The 19,654-nt window shown below is 37.6% G+C and overlaps 1 protein-coding gene across 1 annotated transcript in view; it reads left to right on the forward strand.

Annotated features, from left to right (window-relative positions):
* Nucleotides 1-19,654, forward strand: part of LOC150080941 (pseudouridylate synthase RPUSD2-like) — a 234,786-nt gene that overhangs the window by 98,607 nt on the left and 116,525 nt on the right. The window contains exons 4-5 of the mRNA XM_090380859.1: nt 12,503-12,603; nt 18,253-18,340. Of these exons, the coding sequence (XP_090236985.1) occupies nt 12,503-12,603; nt 18,253-18,340 (189 nt within the window). The remainder of the gene's footprint in view (nt 1-12,502; nt 12,604-18,252; nt 18,341-19,654) is intronic.

Below are 19,654 nucleotides of genomic sequence, written 5' to 3' on the forward strand. Positions count from 1 at the left end.
TCATCCATTGCTTGTTTCAATACCTATGAATCATTGGTTAACCTAACAAACAATCAAACAGACAGGCCGTACTGGGTCTACTCAAACATAAAAGTGAAATGATAATAGATTATTCAGAGAAGGTCATTAGCCTTGCAGTGGGCATGGGCACCTACACCCCATGAGTTACTGCCCCCACATGGAAGCTGGTCACTACTGTCTATTGCTCTCAACTTAACATAAGGTTATACAATATTAAATCATCTCCTGCAACAACCAGTCAAGTGTTACAAAAGAAAATAACAATCATCATAAGGCTCTTATTAGTCCATAGTCACCAATCTGGTTGGCTTCACATCTGACTTCTCATCTTGACTCATCTAGAGTCTTTACAATTTTTCCCAGGTTCTTATAGATATACAATATATGAAACCATCATAATACATAGAAATTGGGCTTAACCCACACTAGGGGAAAAAATCTGCCAGCCGAGATGTCATTCCAGGAGCAGTGCTCTAAAGCCACCAAGTTCATATAACCAATAGGGTAAACAGCCTACCTTGGCAATAGCTTGTTGGATGTGCCAGAGGAGACCCATCACCCTCTGACCAAGCAGCCAATACAATGAATCATATTCGGGACTAGCTTGTTGACAACTGCATGGTCAGTACAGACCTTTTATCTGTTATTGCTGCATGGCATATGGCCACGTGGCCATAGGCCATGCAGCAACTGAGGAGATCCCTCACCCTGTGCGAGGACCAACCTGTATATACCCATGATCTTGCCAACCAAGGCCCAGCTTCTCTCACCTTATTTCTAACAACCACAGACACAGTGGAACAAAGTCTCCTTGGAAATCCCAGTATGTTGTAACTTCTAGACCAAAGGTGGTCTAGTAAATATTCTTGAGTCACTGACTCATCCACACCAAAAATTACTAGTTTGGGAGGGAGTTTAGAAGGACAGTCTACCTCTAAACCTAATTCCAGACTTTTGAGCAGGTTACAATCTCAGTGTCTTGAGATAGTAGCAGTAGTAATGGCAAATGATGAAGAAAGCAAGCTTATATAGTATCAGACAAAAAAAAAAAAAAGTTTGCCTATCCATACCCTCCAAGAATTTGTCTAGTTCTCCTTTGAATTCATTCAACCCATCCACTTTCACAACAACAGATGGGAGCCTGTTCCAACGATCAACCTGAAGGCAAACTTCTGCACATCTATCCTGCAACCATTCTTCATCAACTTGAATTAATGCTCCCATATGTGTGTAGTCTCAGCAAGTAGAAGATTATCTGGTGAGTATGAGCTTGGCACACCCAGGGTCCTGAGCTGGATATCATCATTCTTCTCTTTCTTGGTGATTCCTTTCTACTTTTGTCAGTCTCTCTCTCTCTCTCTCTCTCTCTCTCTCTCTCTCTCTCTCTCTCTCTCAGGGTAACTCAGGAATTTTTTTGGCTGGTGCAGCATAAGCCTCAGGCTTCCTTGTACCATATGGCTAATAAAAATAAGTTAGCCCAATCTATGACTCCTTCGGGGTCATTGGTTGGACTAACACCGAGCTGGAGGATATCATGAAAAAGACAAAGACAATGATGACCAAGAGCCGCCAACACCACCCGAAATCAGCCATGGAGAGACTGACAATTGCCCAGAAAGAAGGATGAAGGGGCCTGATAGACCTCATTGAGCAACAGAAGACGATTGCTAACCTAAAGGATTCCTTCCAGAAACACACAGCAGCACTCCACCAGGCCATAACAAAGATAGAAAGCAGTATAACCCACTCAATCTAAGCAAGGAGTCCCCTCCCAACCAGGAGACAAACGAAGCTAGAGAGATGGGCACAGAAGACACTACAAATTGGGAACGAGAGTAGCCTTGTGCAGCAAAGTTTTTATGGTTCTGGAAAATAGAGAAATTTTTTCTGTTTTATTAGCTTAAATTGGCATATTAACTTATTTTCTAGAGTAGCTTTATATTCCTAGTTACGATACTTAGTTTAATTTTTAACTTAGATAAGAGATTTTGTAGGTTTAGCATCGGTAAGGGTATCAAATCCACGTGTTTTACAAGTTTTGCAGCTCCGACGAACAGGAAGTTTTTAGCTATATTTAACTGCTTTATTGACTGTTTGTTGTTTGTTTGTTATTTTTTTTTTTTAGGAGCATTAGCAACTAATTCCATATTGCTCTGTGAATATGTGGTGGTCATTCCTGACCTTTCTGCATCCTCCGTATTTGGTGGTGATGGGCTCAAACCCCGGTCTAATCAAGAAGCGTGTGCTACGCACTGCTGCTCCTTTCCACCTGGCTACGGAGGCGCAACTTTATTGACTAATTGTTATGTCAAATTATTTTCTATAAGTAGCTTATAGACCTAGTCGAGATCCTTGGTTTATTCTGAATTGAGACTGAAATTTTGGAAGTTAATTAATACTTAGTGTCCATAGATTTACCGTTCGTAACTTGCCACCATTGTTATACGATACAATGTTATATCCCGTACTAGATAGTTAGCTTAGTATAGTATAGTATAGTATATAACATTATCAATTAATCAGTAAAATTTATTAATCTTGTTAAACTTCATTGTCAATTAAATTGTACTTTTTAACTAAATACATAGTATGAATCAGAGCTGTAATACTCAATATGTTCTACGTTGATAATAATATTAGTAAATTAATAAGAGGAGTATACCTCAATATAGTACGTGGAACACTTCCGTATGATACCCTCCAGAAATTAAAACGGAAAAAACGAAAAAATCGACAACTTACCGGTACATTAAAGTAAAATATAAATAATTAAATGTACCGGTAAGTTGTCGATTTTTTCGTTTTTTCCGTTTTAATTTCTGGAGGGTATCATACGGAAGTGTTCCACGTACTATATTGAGGTATACTCCTCTTATTAATTTACTAATATTAACTAAATACATACAACGACTAGATTTTACAAATGTAACATTATTAATTAATACATAACTCGATACGGAAGTTATATTACGAAACTCGGAGATAATACGCAATACTGAAAAAAAAATATATATAGATATATAGTGTTATAACTGCGTTTGGGATATATGTTTAGGGTTATAATTCTGTACTGAAATTGAAATTTTATTGAAATTGAATCGAAATCATCACTCAGACTAGAGCAGCAAAGCAAAAGGCTCAAGCTAATGGGAGTGCTGTGGCTCAGGGGAGAACTGAGGGGGGGCACAGTTGCCCTCTGAATCACAGCCTTTTAAAATGCACTACTTGCCTGATGTTTGTGGAGCATTCAGGTATGGGACATGATATTGCCAAGGGGAATGTCTTTGTGTGTGCGCGATGTAAGGAGAGTGTGTGGAAATCAGGCGACAACTCAGCATTGTTATGGGCCTATATGAGAGCTTGAAGGACAGGGTGGGTGCCCTTGAAGGATTTAAATTGAGGGGCCTATCAAGCTCTCAGCTGCCCACATCAAGTGCCAGAGCTTGCACTTGATCATCATGCAACATAGCGGCAACCCCTAAGGCAGAATGCACTGGTCCCACAGGAACTAGTAGTTATTGGTGACTCTATTGTCAGGGAAATGGGGAACATGGTATATAAAAAGGATAGGTGGAACAGGACCAGGGTATGTCTGCCAGGGGCAAAGGTTGATGACGTGCGGATATCATCTTTTAAGGGCACAAAAGGTGATATTGTTGTACATGTTGGCACTAATGATATTAAGAGTAGGAGACCAGTGGAATTACTTAACAAGTACAGCTCGCTGTTGAAAAAAAAGCCGTGAATTAGGGTTGAATTTGAAAGTGTCTGCAATTCTGCCCAGACACGATAGGAGGGAGTATATGATGAGAGCCTTGTCGAGCAATTCGGCCCTGGAAAGATTGTGCAGGGCTCAAGGGGTAGAATTTTTTTCAGCCTGGTCTGTACTTGTTAAGACTGCTTCTACAGCGATGGGATACACTTAAATAGAAAGGGTGCAAAAAATCAGGAAATACACAAACCTAAGACAGGAGATCAAAGAGATGTGGCATATGCAACAAGTAACGATATCCTGATCATCGTGTAAACCATAGATATGGTGCCAAAGATCCTATATAACAGCCTTGCAACAATTGGTCTCCCAGCGAACACCTACAAGGAACTCCAGAAAGTTGCAATCCTGAACATCTGTAGGATAGTCAGAGAGTTCCTCGACCAACAGTAACATCAGACATAACAACAACCACCCTGTATACTTGGTAGCAATACCCAACACGAGATGAAATCCCCAATCAGGGGAAATAATATAAGAGTAGTAATAATAAGAATTCATTCAAGGCTTTAAACACCTCAATCAGACCCCTCCAACCCCCCTGCAGGTGCTTGGTCTCGAGACACTGCAATTTGCAGAACCGAAGCCTAGAAAGGCTTCGGTTCTGCAAATTGCAGTGTCTATGTAAGAGCATCTATTTGTTCCCTTCACCAATCCGGTTGCCCTTTCTGCTCCCAATACAGCAGATCTACATCCTAAAGTGAGGCCTCCAGATCTGTATACAGTACTCAAGATGTGGCCTAACCATAGCCTTATACAAAGGGATAATCACCTCCATATCCCTGCTAGCAAAGTTTCTGTATATCATTGACAAAACTCCATGAGATGTCCTAGCAGCATCTGTGCACTGCTCAGAGAATTTCATGTCTGACTGCACAGTTACCCCCAGGTCTTTTTCATTCTGCCATTACCCTGAGTATATATATCACACAGTTAAGTTGTTTTGCTCTAGGGTTACTGCTACCCATGTGCAGTACCTTGCATTTGTCAATGTTAAACTTCAACTCCATTTCAGATGCTGATATTTCAATCACCACCCTTTTATCTTGGATGGGATGTACAGGAACAACCCTAGTGTTTACAAAAACTGGTCGAATAGTTTTCAGCAGTTGGTCTTTCACATTATGACTTCTGTTGTAACTATTAGTTACAGCCTTAATTATAACAGCCTTCATCTTTATCCCCACATCCTGACTTGCAATAGTGTGTCAATATGTGGGATGACCTTAGCATATGTCCTTGGTGGCAATATTACCCATAGAACTTGGCAGCAATCTTGCTTTTAGTACTTGATTTTCAGTACATACCTTCTGGAGCAAGCAAACATTTGATATTGTAATTGTAGGAACTCCAAGTCCTTACTCATGAGAATCCCTCTGAGCTGATGTTGGAATGTCTTTACCTTGTCAGAAACTTCATAATCTAGTGTATTATAGCCACAGTTGCTGATGCACCAACAAACACGAAAACAACATAATCCAAAGGTTCATGTTTTCCATCACTAAGAAACCTTCTCTACAACTTTGTTCCAGATGTTCCTTTGAGTTACTTGATTAATCAGCATTACCTCTTGTGTATCCCACTTCCCCTCAGAAACCCCTAAGTCAGGAGATTCAATTCTTTCATCATTGACTTCTGAGTCACTAGAGGATTTCTCAACAGATGGATAGGTGATATGGGAATTTTTTTTTTTTTTTGGGCTGATGCTGTATAAGCTTGCTTTCTTGCATTATTTGTCACTGCTAATACCAAAAATCTATGCATTTTCACAAGATATCTAACTTCCAAGCTTCGTCACTTCCCCCTTTATATACCCCCTTGCTTTTACCCTCACAAGAGTTGTCCCTCTTTGGACTCTTTCAAGAAGTTCAGTGCCTTTAGATGCAGCCTTCAGACTCAAACACGGTATTCCAAACAGTCTCTGTGTAATGGGACTGTAATATCCTTCTCACAAAATGTAATGTGGTAAATCATTGGTAAGATGCATTATGCTTTCCTGGCCACCTGATTGTCTGTCTTCCCCAGTTAGCATTAGCAGTGGCAAATGATGCAAGAAAGCAAGCAGATACAGCATCAGCAAAAAAAAAAAAAAAAAACCTGCTTCCCATTCACCTATCTGTTCACTCCAAAAGTTTGTCCAGGTCTTCCTTGAATTTATTAAACTATCAACTTCCAATGCATTAGGACTTAAAGCCTCAAGCTGCGAAAGAGATTAGACTATGTGTATTTTAGTGCAATTGCATCATTTATACCCAGCTAAATATAGATTAGCAAATTTGCAATAGCGGCATCGTTTAAGTTACATCTCATATTGTGAATACCTTCACGACGAGTTGCCACGACATTGCACTACTTCGAATAAGTAATACTTCACCCGAAGGAGAAGACTGTTGTTACTTATTCTCAGTGGATACCACCCAGACGGCACCGTTTCAGGGCTATTTATGTATGTATGTGAATATCTACTCGAATATCCACTTGTCCCTATTAGACTTAGAAAAGCGAAAAGTAGAGGGAAAGTTATAGTAGGAGTGGAAGAGGAAAAGAAATGGTGTAGAAGAATGAAAGGGACAATAACTCCTTCAACTCACACCACTCAAAAACTCATAAACTCCTCGAATAGGCAACGCTTCCCCAGTGGAGAAGGCTGTTGTTACCTATTCTTGGAAACTCCGGACATCAGGCTCCCCCTGGCGGCACCGTTTCAGGGCTATTTGGCCCTTCTTCGGTGAGTGGGTAGGTACCCAAGTGATGTAATGATGGCAAAACAGTTGTGAAGTATATCTTCACAATATGAGAGATGCCTAATGGTGTATGATATAAGTTAAGACTAATGCATTAGGGCTTAAAGCCTCAAGCTGCGAAAGAGATTAGATTGCGTATTTTAGTGTAATTGCATCATTTATACACAGCTAAATATAACTTAAAAGATGCTGCTATTGCAAATTTGCTAATCTATATTTAGCTGTGTATATATTGCACTAAAATACACAGTCTAATCTCTTTCTCAGCTTGAGGCATTAAGCCCTAATGCATTAGTCTTAATTTATATCATACACCATCAGACATCTCTCATATTGTGAAGATACACTTCACAACTGTTTTGCCATCGTTACATCACTTGGGTACCTACCCACCCACTGAAGAAGGGCCAAATAGCCCTGAAACGGCACCAGGGAGAGCCTGATGATGTCCGGAGTTTCCAAGAATAGGTAACAACAACCTTCTCCCACTGGGGAAGTGTTGCCTATTCGAGGAGTTTGAGTTTTTAAGTGGTGTGAGTTGAAGACGTTACTGTCCCTTTCATTCTTCTACACAGTTTCTTTTCCTTTTCCACTCCTACTATTACTTTCCCTCTACCTTTTTGCTTTTCTAAGTCTAATAGGGATAAGTGGATAGTCGAATTATTATCCCACACATATACGGGTTCGATTCCCGCCTCGGGCTTGGATCAAAGTACTGCAAAAACCTTGGGAGGTGCAATATGGCCACAGAAGCCGATGCGCCAACAACTACCAAATCAAAAAAAAAAAAAAAAAACCCACACATATACAAAATAGCCCTGAAACGGTGCCATCTGGGTGGTGGTATCCACTGAGAATAAGTATCAACAGTCTTCTCCTTCGGGTGAAGCGTTACTTATTCGAAGTAGTGCAATGTCATGGCAACTCGTCGTGAAGGTATTCACAATATGAGATGTAACTTAAATGATGCCGCTATTGCAAATTTGCTAATCTATATTTAGCTGTGTATAAATGATGCAATTGCACTAAAATACACATAGACTATCAACTTCCATAACAGCAACAACGACAGATGGAAGTTTGTTCCAGCAATCAACCACCCACTGCCTTTAGGAAAATTTCTGCACATCTATTCTGCAACCATCCTTCCTCAATTTGAATTTATATCCCCTCGTGTGTGGTCTGAGCAAGAGGAAGAATCCCATCAGCATTGACTTGCTCAATCCATTCAAATCCTTAAAAACCTCAATCAGATCACCTCACAGGCGCCTAGGCTGAAGATGCTGCAATTTGCAGAACTGAAGCCTTTCTTGGTAAGAGCACCTCTTTGATCCCCTCACCAATCTCATTGCCTTTCTCTGTACTCGTTCTAGCAGCTTCACACCCCTCCTAAAATGAGGCCTCCAGACCTGTATGTAGTACTCAAGATAGTACTTCAGACCTGTATGTAGTACCTGACCATTGCTTTATACAATGAGATAATCACCTCTTTATCCCTGCTAGCAAAATTTTTGTATATCATTGACAAAACCCCATGAGCTGTCATGGCACCTGCACTACTCAGAGAACTTAATATGACTGCACAATTATTGCAGGTCTTTTTCATTTTCCACTACCCTGAGTGTATTATCACACAGTTGGTCGTATTACTCTGAGGTTATTGCTACCCATATGCAGTACTTTGCATTTATCAATCTTAAACTTTAATTGCTATATCTCAGCCCATCTACCCAACTTTTCTAGATCTTGTTGCAGTAGCATACTGTCATTAACCACCGTGCCAAACTTTGTATCATCTGTGCAAATTTGGACATTAAGCCTGATATGTATTCATCAATATCATTGATAAATATAGAAAACAACAGTGCGTTCAACACCGAACCCTAGGGAGACTTCAATAATAATATTAGTCCACGAAGAGCAATGTCCATTGATTACCACACTGTCTTCTCCCACTCAACTATCCCTTTATCCATAGCAGCAACTTGCCCTTAATGCCACACTGCTCCAATATGTACCAATATTTATATAAAAGCAGTCTTTTATGTGCAACAGTATCAAAAGCTTTCCTGAAATCCAAGTACAGCAACTCCCCAATTAATGTAAGGGTTGCGTTCTGTGGAACTCTACAAAGTCGGATTTTACTTAAGTCGGAATTTCCCCATGCTTGTGCAGCACTCGCAACTGTGCTCACTGAATTGATTGAATCAAAAAAGAAATGTTCGACGAACATGTGAATAAAATTATTTATTGTATTTATTCAATTTTTTATGTCATGTGCAGGAAAAATTATAAAAGCGTGCAATTTAAAAAAATTTCAAAATTATAGAATTACAAAAAAAGATAGGAGACAGGCATAACATCTGTAAAATTTACATCTCAAGCATCGTTGCCAGAATCGACATCTTTAACTGATAAGTACGCTGCTACGGAGGTTGAGGGCTGTGGAGATTTAGAAGGGGTCAGCCGCTCAACCTTACGAAAGAACATATAATGGGTGACTGGATGGTGGCTTTTTTTGTTTCATCATAAATTTCTTTGTAGCAAGCAAGCATATCATTCACCCCTCTGTTAACTTTTAAGAAATGTTCGCTGTCAGAATCCATCTTCTCAAACCTCACAAAATGCCATTGCCATCTCTCTGGTGATGAAGCGTCTCGGCTCCTCATTTGGTTCATCAGCTTTGTCAGCATTTTCTTCTTTCAATATCGCTGCCTGCAAGTTAATAAGTTCTTAGTTAGATAATTCCTTCTCTTCTTCCTCTATTAACTCCTCCACATCTTTGGGCAACAACCTCCAACTGAAGTAGCTCTGCAACCTTTACGATCTTATCTGTAACGAAGCCTTTTACGTGCCATGCTCCATTTAAACAACTTTTAGTAATTTCGGCCCAGGCTTTATTAATGTTTAAGATGGCATGGTAAATATTGTAAGATTTCCAAAAGTTTCTTAACGTAAAATTTTTCTCACTGTCTACTGCAGACAATGCCTAAGCAAATGTTGTGCATAAATAGTACACTTTTAAATTCGAAATAACACTCTGATCCATAGATTGGATGAGTGAAGTTGTGTTTGGCGGTAGAAATATGACTCTCACGTTCGAATCGAAATCATTTAGATGTGTAGGATGTCCAGGAGCATTATCTAATAGAAGCAAAATCTTGTAAAGAACGTTGTTGTCTTTACAATATTTTTCAACCTCTGGAATGAAGCAGCATTTAAACCAGTCCTCAAAGAGAGATATTGTTATCCATGCTCTCTGATTCGATCGAAAATGCACGGGTAGGGTGGCTTTATTGATGCCCTTAAATGCACGAGGATTTTCAGAATGGTACACAAGCAGTGATATTAATCTATAATCTCCTGCTGCATTAGCCCCAAGCAAGAGCGTGGCCCTATCTTTTGAAGCCTTGAAACCTGGCATTGTATTTTCCTCTTTGGCAATGTATGTTCGATCTGGCATTTTTTTCCAATACAGACCAGTCTCGTCAATATTGAAAATTTGCTGTGTTGAATAGCCGCCTTCATCAATAATTTTTTTCAACACATCACAAAATTTCTCTGCAGCTGCAGAATCAGCACTGGTGACTTCACCGCATACTTTAATGTTTTGGAAACCAAGCGATGCTTGAACCTATTAAACCACCCGTTTCTTGCCACGCACGTGGCTTGGGGTTCGCTGTATTTATCCTTGATATCTTCATAAGTACTTCTTACTTTTGCTTGAATGGCCATTGAACTCAGGGGCACTTGCTTCTGAATCTGATTTTCCATCCATATTATTAATAGCTGTTCCATCTTCAATATATCACCTGAACACTGTTTTGTGATCGCTGTTGATCTTAAGTGTTAATCCTTTGACATGTACTTTTAAATGTGCACTGTCCTTTAAAATAGTATTCACTTTTGAAGCAGCAAGACCTAATTCCCTTGCAGTAGATGACAAACTTTGTCCTGCTTCGTACTTCTTAATCATTTTCATCTTCATTTCTAAATCAATTTTGTTTCGTTTCCTGGCACTGCCAGCACTTGCACTTTCCATTGGTCCCTTTATCTTCATTATTGTAATACGTAAATAGGAATGAAGAGAAGTTTCTGAAAATTTGTTTTTTTATATGATCGAAGATTTCAGTGAAGGGGAACACATTTCACCATAATACCGTAACATAAAAACCCACAGAATTCCAGTTATTGGGATTATTGCAAATGCAATAATATCGAGTTTACTACCCGTTTATAATAGATTGCGCTAACAGAAAAGCCCAATAAACCGGAAAGTGCAAATTGTTTTTTGGTCTTGAAATGTGCGTTAGAGAAATATCACAAAGATGTTCAAAATTGATTCTTATAAAGGGAACATATGATAACGATGAAAAGGTAGTGCAATTTCCATTATAAATATGACCTTTTTTTTAAGAGAGATAAAATAACTTAGTAATATAGCAAAATTTTCAACTTCCAAGGACTTGGAACAAATTGCAAAAAAAAAAAAAAAACAGTATGTTATTGGGTTCACATTACAATATTTTCACAATACCTCCATTTATCCCTACAGATGCAAAATACGTTTCCATATTTTTTTCAGTTTGTACCGGCCAGCAAAAACTAAAGTAAAGTCTAATTTGTGTAAGTTGGGGAGTTCCTGTATATGATATCAAATTATTTTTTGCGTCCAGTTCCTTTGTGACCACATCGTAGTATTCAATCAGATTGGTCAAACAAGATTTCCTGTTACTGGTAGTTATATGCATTTCTCCAATTTGCCAATGTGAATTGGCAAATTGGAGAAATCATACGTATGTCATACGTATGATGAATCAAGACTGATTCAGCATAGGAGCAGCAGCCACATTTTCTGACTCTTCCCGCTCTGTATCTCTCCCAGTTGAATTCAGCTTCTATACATATGGCTGAACTATATGCAATCAAACTAGCTTTAGAAAACACCAACTTTGCTTCTGATTCCATGAGTGTAGTAACTGCATTACAAAATAAATTTCCATCCTCTCTTTCCATTATGAATAAAACCAAATGTTATCTGATTGATTTCCATGGAATTAAGTGTTCAGTTAAATTCTCTGAAATACTAGGACAAGCTGACATCTCCAGTAATGAGATGCCAGCATATGCAATCAGATCAGGCATCAATTCTGAAGTGCTCTTGCATGGTCTTATTTTAGATAGTTTCCAGTTTATAAGCTCACATTACAGAACAAATGGATATCAGCTAGACAAGAATATCAAAATGTAAAACTATTGTGGGACAAGAACTCACATTTTGCTCAGTGTTGGAAGAAGGATCATTCTTTCAACTTGCTGAATACAGCAATCCCATTTAAAGAAAAATATAAAATGGATAATGAAATGAAAACTTCTTCATATAGGTCCATATATAGTTCTAGACACTTTAATATGATGTTCCTAAATACATTGTCTGAAAATCATTGGAATCTTTTCCCCTTCTCCAAATATTCATTGAATTACCTCTTTGCTTCAGACAGTGCCAACCACCACTTGATGTAGAAGAAACACCTCCAGTTCATTGCAATTGGGGTATACAAGTGAGTAGCCTCTTGCCTATTCACATTGCCTTCAATGGCCAGTTGACTGCACTTTGGCCACCAGCCCACTTCTTGAAACATTCGGTTTTTGTGCCAGTGTGCAGATTGTAATTTATTGAATTTTGAACATAGTTTAATAACTTCATTAGTTAATAAGTTAAATTATTTTTTAAAACTAATGGAAATTGTGATGTAATTTGTAAAGTTTTTGAAACGCTATGTTGACATGACATTGAGGCTGAGGGGGGATCACCTCTCAGCCAGCAATTGTAGTTGTATTAGACATATGTGTGCTTATGAATTCAAAATTGCAAATACTGCTTGCTTTTAGACAAAAATCAGAGAATGGTTAAGAAACAGTTTAGTTCTGTATTCAATCAGTATAAATGTTTTGAATTTTTCAGGAGCAAGAAATAAAAAATGGTGATATTAGAGTAAATGGATTGCCTATAGATACTAATTATAAATTTGTTGATGGAGACTTTATAACACATCATATTCATAGGTAAGTAGTAATGGTATATGCATTATAACATCAGTATGTCATTTCATTTTTCCTTTCAATTTTGTTACATTTTTATGAAATAAAGATAGTGATTTACTGTAAAAAATTTAACTGAACATCAAAATTTTAAAAGTAATCGCTTGTGTTTCAGCTAGGGCCAGATTTCCCATTAGGCAATGTGCCTAGTGCCTACGACAGTTTTAGGGCCTACAAAGGAAGGGGGAAGAAGTAAAAAAATAGGGAGGAAAAGGTTTTCAGATTTAAAAATAATGCAACTATAAAACTTCAACATTATACTTGAAATTAAAAGGAAACAAAATCTACAATATCGTTAGTATCTAGACTACTTGTAACATTTCTTAAGGTCACAAAAGTTTCTTGCTTTGGCTTCATTGTAGCAAAATCTTTAATAACATCCTCGAAGTCCATATGCTGAGTAATATCGTTCTCAGTACATAGAAGTGCCAACGATGTTAAACAATCTTGGCTCATAGTTGAGCGTACACAGTTCTTGATCTGCTTAAGTTCCGAAAATTAGCACTCTCCTTCAGCATTCGATCAAATTATGGTTAGATAAATTCTTAAAGCTGTGTGTACGTTTGGGAAACTAGTAATCAGTTTATCTTTTATTTGTGCATTTATTAATTCTGCCACGGACATTTTGTCCGTTTATAGTGCTGAAAACAATAGGAATTCATCAACAAGGTCTACTTCTAAGTCGGAAGTGTAGGTGTTGACTAATGTTATGGCTTTGGATTGAATTTCTTCTTTTGACATAGATTTATCTATAAGAAAACTGAAGGTATTATGCAATGTACTGTATGCAGCACATCATTTTGTCATTTCTGTGATTAATACGATAAAAAACTTGAATTCGAAATGTATCTTTTGCACTCAGTTCTGCTGGTATCAATTCCTCTGGGATTTCATCAAATGGTTTCTTCCTTTTCCACTTTTGGTCTTCGTATTGTCTGTAATCAGAATTTGAAACGAATTCTTTTGCCATTTTTTCAAAATCATCAAATTTGTCTTAGTCTCTAACATCAATCAAATAATCCCGAAGAGCATCATATAATTTCACATTATGCATAACTCAATTCCAGGTTCTTGAATTGCTTTATTTGCTCTATTATGTTTTTTTAGATCTTCTCAAATGACAGTCATTAATGCTATTTCTAACCTGTTCAGTTTATTTATCAAAGCTTTTGCTTCATGAATCACTGTCGTTTTTTTTCTTCGCATTCTGAGATATCAACAAATGCTGCATGAATTTTACTGTAATTTTTTTTTTCAATGATCTCCAACATTGTAACATCATGACCATCTTGTGTCTGATAGATTTTTGTCCAAGATTGTATTCTCCATCGTACTCAATTTAGACCATTTTTGTGGTGAGGCTGCAAAGAATATGTAGAGCGACTGTAAAATGCTGTAAAAATTAACAGCAGCCAAGCAGCTTTCTTCAGATGTAATCCCTACTAAATTAAGACTGTGTGTAACACATGGAACCCATTCTGCTAGTTTGTTGACTTCCTTGAATCTGGCTTGACTCCAGAATACATTCCACTCATATTAGCAGTGTTGTCATATGACTGAGATCTGCAATTTGCTACATCTATTCCATGTTTATCAAGAACGGATGCTACTGTGTCAAAAAGATATTTTGCATCTTGCTTTACAATGGGAACAAACATTAAGAAGTGCTCATGTACTTTGCCATCTTTTGATACATAACGAATAATGACTGACAACTGATCTGCGTGACTTATATCAGGAGTTGAATCTTCATTTTACCCAAAGCTTTTTCTTTTTTCATAACCAAATTCATGTTTTCACATATATCTGTTAGACATTTTAAATCACGTCAAACACAGTTAACACAAATTTTTCTAGGGTCAGAATATGAAAAATTGAAAATACGGCTTACCAGTCTTCTTTTAAAATTCACACTATTTTTTTAAAATGTCACATCACAAACTTATTCCACTATATACTACTGCTCTCTTTATATATAACTCACATGTACATATTTGTGAGTACAACTGTTTCGAATAGGAGAATGCATGTTTAACTCTCTACGAAACAAGTCAGTTTAACAAGATAAGCATGAGACAACATTCACAGACGTTTATTAGCATTAGCATTAGTAGAGGCATATGATGCAAGAAAGCAAGCTTATGCAGCATCAGCCAAAAAAAAAAAAAAAAAAAAAATCACTTCCACTTCACCCCTCCGTTCGTTCGAAATACCTCTCCAGCTGAGCCTTAAATTTATTTAGGCTATACAACTTCCACAACAAGGGATGGAAGTCTTTTCCACCAACCAACTACCCACTGGCTAAAGGCAAATTTCTGCACGTCTATCCTACATTTGTCTTTCCTCAGTTTGAATTTATGCCCTCTCAGGTGATTATTCTGAGCAAGAGGAAGAATCCCATCAGCATTGAGCATGCTCAAACCATTCAAGTTTTTATACACCTCTATCAGATCACCTCGCTGGCACCTAGTCTCCAGACACTGTAATTTGCAGAACTTAAGCCTTTCTTCGTAAGAGTACCCCTTTGTTCCATTCACTTATCATGTTGCCCTTCTCTATACTTGTTCCAGCAGCTCTACATCCTTCTTGAAATGAGGCCTCCAGACCTGTATACAGTACTCACGGTGTGGCCTGACCATTGCCTTATACAAGGGAATAATCACCTCCTTATCCCTGCTAGAAAAATTCCTGTATATCATTGACAAGACACCATGAGCTACTCTTGAAGACTGTCTGCACTGCTCAGAGAACTTCATATCTGCCTGCACATTTACCTCCAGGTTCTTTTCATTCTCTACCACTGTCAGTGTAGTACCACAGAGTTGATACGTTGCTCTGGGGTTGCTGTTTCCCATATGTAGTACTTTACAGCTGCACATTGTGCTGTACAAATTTTTTAGCATTAGCAAAGGCACATGATGCAAGAAAGCAAGCTTATATAGCATCAGCAAAAAAACAAAAAAAAAAAAACCCTTATTTCACCCATCCACTCGCTCCAAATGTTTGTCAAGTTCTGCCTTGAATCTATTTAAGCTATCAACTTCTACAACGACAGATGGAAGTTTGTTCCAGCAATCAACCACCCGCTGGCTAAAGGCAAACTTCCGCACATCTATCCTAGAACCGTCTTTCCTCAATTTGAATTTATGCCCCTCAGGCGATTATTCTGAGCAAGAGGAAGAATCCCATCAGCATTGAGCATGCTCAAACCATTCAGGACTTTATACACCTCAGTCAGATCACCTCGCATATGCCTAGTCTCCAGGCACTGTAATTTGCAAAACTTTAGCCTTTCTTTGTAAGAGCAACCCTTTGTTCCATCCACGAATCTTGTTGCCCTTCTCTGTACTCATTCCAACACCCCTACATCCTTCTTAAAATGAGGCCTCCAGACTTGTATACAGTACTCATGGTGTGGTCTGACCACTGCCTTATACAAGGGGATAATCACCTTATCCTGGCTAGAAAAATTCCTGTATATCGTTGACAAGACACCATGAGCTACACTTGAAGACCATCTACACTGCTCAGAAAACTTCATATCTGCCTGCACAATTATGCCCAGGTCCTTTTCATTCTCTACCATTGTCAGTGTGTAGTACCACAGAGTTGATACGTTGCTCTGGGGTTGCTGTTTCCCATATGTAGTACTTTACATTTGTCAATGTTAAACTTAATTTGCCACCTCTCAGCCCATCTGCTCAACCTTTCCAGATCCTGTTGCAGCAGCATAGTGTCAGTAGTGTCCTTGACAACCCTGCCAACCTTTGTATCATCTGCAAACTTGGACATTAAGCTTGATATACCATCATCAATATCATTTATAAATACAGAATACAATAATGGACTCAACACTGAACCCTGAGGGACTCCACTAATAACATTAGTCCACGATGAGCAGTGTCCATTGATTACCACTCTCTGTCTTCTCCTCCCTCAACCACCCCTTTATCCATAGCAGCAATTTGCCTCCAATGCCACACTGCTCCAATTTGTGCAGCAGTCTTCCATGTGCAACAGTATCAAAAGCCTTTCTAAGATCCAAGTATATAATATCAAAGTTATTCCCTGTATCTAGTTCTTTTGTGACTGCATCATAGTATCCAATCATATTGGTCAGGCAAGACTTCCCCTTAACAAAACCATGCTGTGTCCGAGCTATAACTGAAGTCTTGTCTAGATGATCCTGCAGTGCTTCTTTAACCAGTGCCTCCATTAATTTTCCTGGAACAGAAGTTAAACTCACAGGTCTATAATTACTTGTGTCAGCCTTTGATCCTCCAGACAGGCCTATGGGGCTGGGAAATTCCATACTATAACAATTAATGATAAACACCAGCCAAGAAATTAAACTGAAAATTTACTATAAAATAATATACAATAAAATGTAATGAAAATAAAATAAAATACAATGATTAAAAGTTAATTGTATTTTAATTGATTGCATTTTATTTTATTTTCATTACATTTTATTGTATATTATTTTATTTTATTTTATTTTATAGTAAATTTTCAGTTTAATTTCTTGGCTGGTGTTTATCATTAATTGTTATAGTATGATAACAAAGTGTTGCTGTTCTTGAACATAGTGTACAGTGTTACTGGACTTGTGGCCCAATGGATTTCTCTAACTTTGTGATGCAGAACAGATTCTGTAAAGGCCAGAAAAGGTAAAAAAGTGAATCATGGCAATGCTTTTGCTTGCTAATGAGGGCCCAAAAAAAAAAAAGGGGGGGGGGGATGTGCAGGTGACAGTTTGAGTGTTGGAGGGAAAGGTAAAGGGGTGGATGATAGGGAGGCTTCCACCAGGAAATAGAAGAATAGGGAATAGAAGGGCACCCCGCAGAGGCAACCCACCATCTGTAGAGGGTGGACTGTTTAAAGTAGTAATAGTGTTTAAGGTAGTAAGGCTCACCAGGCAAAAAGTTGAGGGGAGGGTGGCAGAGCAATTGGGTGTGACAATGGAAAAATAGAAGTCGTATGGCCCTCTGGCCATGTGTGGGGTTTTGGTCACCATCTTAGGCATTTTTTGTCAGTATTCTGATGGATCTTGGACAGTAATCATGGCCAGTTTCACACTATCTTGATGATTTCAGTAATGATGTCAAAGTCACCTTCCTGTTGATGGTAGTATTAGCTTCAGCTAATACCATCACTACCATCTTGTTACAACCTCTGATTCAAGGAGTATTAAAACTTTCTGAATCAGTAATCTGTTGTTTGTAGCTAAGAATTAGGTTGCTTTGTTCTTAATAAACAGTTGTACTGCTGAAGGTCTTATTTTCTCCATGACATGAAATTTGTGAATCTTTCTACAAATGGCACAGCTGTCAAAATCATCTGTTACGATTCTTCCCTCAACCCCCCACATTAAATTTAATAATACTCATCATCAGAAATAAAGTTGAGCCCCCTGTGCTGCTTTCACCTGTTTAGTTGTATTTCTTAAATTTCAGCAAGGCAGGAAATAACTTCATTTTTTATGAACATATCTAGTCATATCAAACCCAAAATTATAATTGTAGGTTAAATTTAATGGGTATTATGTTATGTTTAACTAACTTTAAATTATATGGAGCAGGAAATTTTAATTTCTTGTATTGTTTTTTGAAGGCATGAATCACCAGTGATAGGAATGCCCTTAAAAATTGTACACCTGTCAGATGATATTGTAGTGCTTGATAAACCGTCTTCCATTCCAGTAAGTATATTCATAAAACATGGGAACATGTAAATATATATACTTACACTAATCTTAGTACAAGAATTAAATTTATTTATATTTATGTATCTTATCAAATAGATCAAGTCTGTCTAGGTAATATAACATTGAAAAAATCAGTTGTATTCTCTTTAGAGCCATGTGTCAATATTGACAGTAAGTTTAATTATTAAATAGGCTGTAATGTACATATGAGGTACTAGCTAAAGTTTCCAGCTTCCCATTGCATCACTGATGATTCTGTGAAGTTCTGTCACTAAATGCTGATAGCAGTATACTTTTGTGAACATTTTAGTGTTACTCAAAATTAGTTTAGTTTCCTTTTTGGTGTTATTTTATGCTCCTCCAAATAAGGTTATGTTGAGTATCTTTTACATCAGCAGTTCCCAACCTTTTCTGTCTCGCAAACCACTTTCAACATAATTTTTTTTATCACGAATCACTAAGCCTATATTCTCTGAAATCATATAATAGTTCTGAATTTTATTATAAAATATTTCCAGTACTATGTTTTTATAAGTGATATTGCTTAATAATATAAAATTATTTTTAAGTTCCTGTACATAACAATGGTCTTTGAGAATATAAAAAAATTTAGTATAGTATGGAAAACATATTCATTTAATATTATATACTATAATATAGTAAATTAATTAAAAGGAATTGTATAGGAGATATGATTTCTTTTGCTTTTGTTAGCAGTTCTTTACTTTATATTGAATTTTATTTTACTTTATTCTATTTTTGTTTATTATTAGTTATGATTTTTTATAACCCTTTTACCACAGCTCGCAAGCTACCTGATTGTATTGTACAATCAGAAGGTCCAAGATATTTGGGTAATAATGTCATTTAATACTTTTCTTTATTGAGGCAAAATGTATATTTCAATAGCTTAAGCAATTGCTGTTGTTGTTATTTGGTTTTTAGGAGCATTAGCAACTAAGGCCATATTGTTCCGTGAATATGCGGTGGTCATTCCTGACCTTTCCGCATCCTCCGTATTTGGTGGTGACAGGCTCGAATCCCGGTCTAATCAAGAAGCGTGTGCTATGCACTGCTTAAGCAATTGCGAGGACACCAATAATAATCATTAATAACACACACACACACACACACACACACACACACAATTTTCTGACACGTGACTGAATGGTGCAATACACATTTGAACCCAATACCCCCCACCACTAACATCCTGTTGCTCACGCTCGCTATGAGAGGGCACGTGACCCAAAGCACAACTAAATATAAATTTTGAACCAAATCACATAAATTAACATTAAACTATTT

Source organism: Mastigoproctus giganteus, chromosome 9, assembly GCF_048544385.1.
Source record: "Mastigoproctus giganteus isolate SK-2022 chromosome 9, ASM4854438v1, whole genome shotgun sequence".
Taxonomy (NCBI): domain Eukaryota; kingdom Metazoa; phylum Arthropoda; class Arachnida; order Uropygi; family Thelyphonidae; genus Mastigoproctus; species Mastigoproctus giganteus.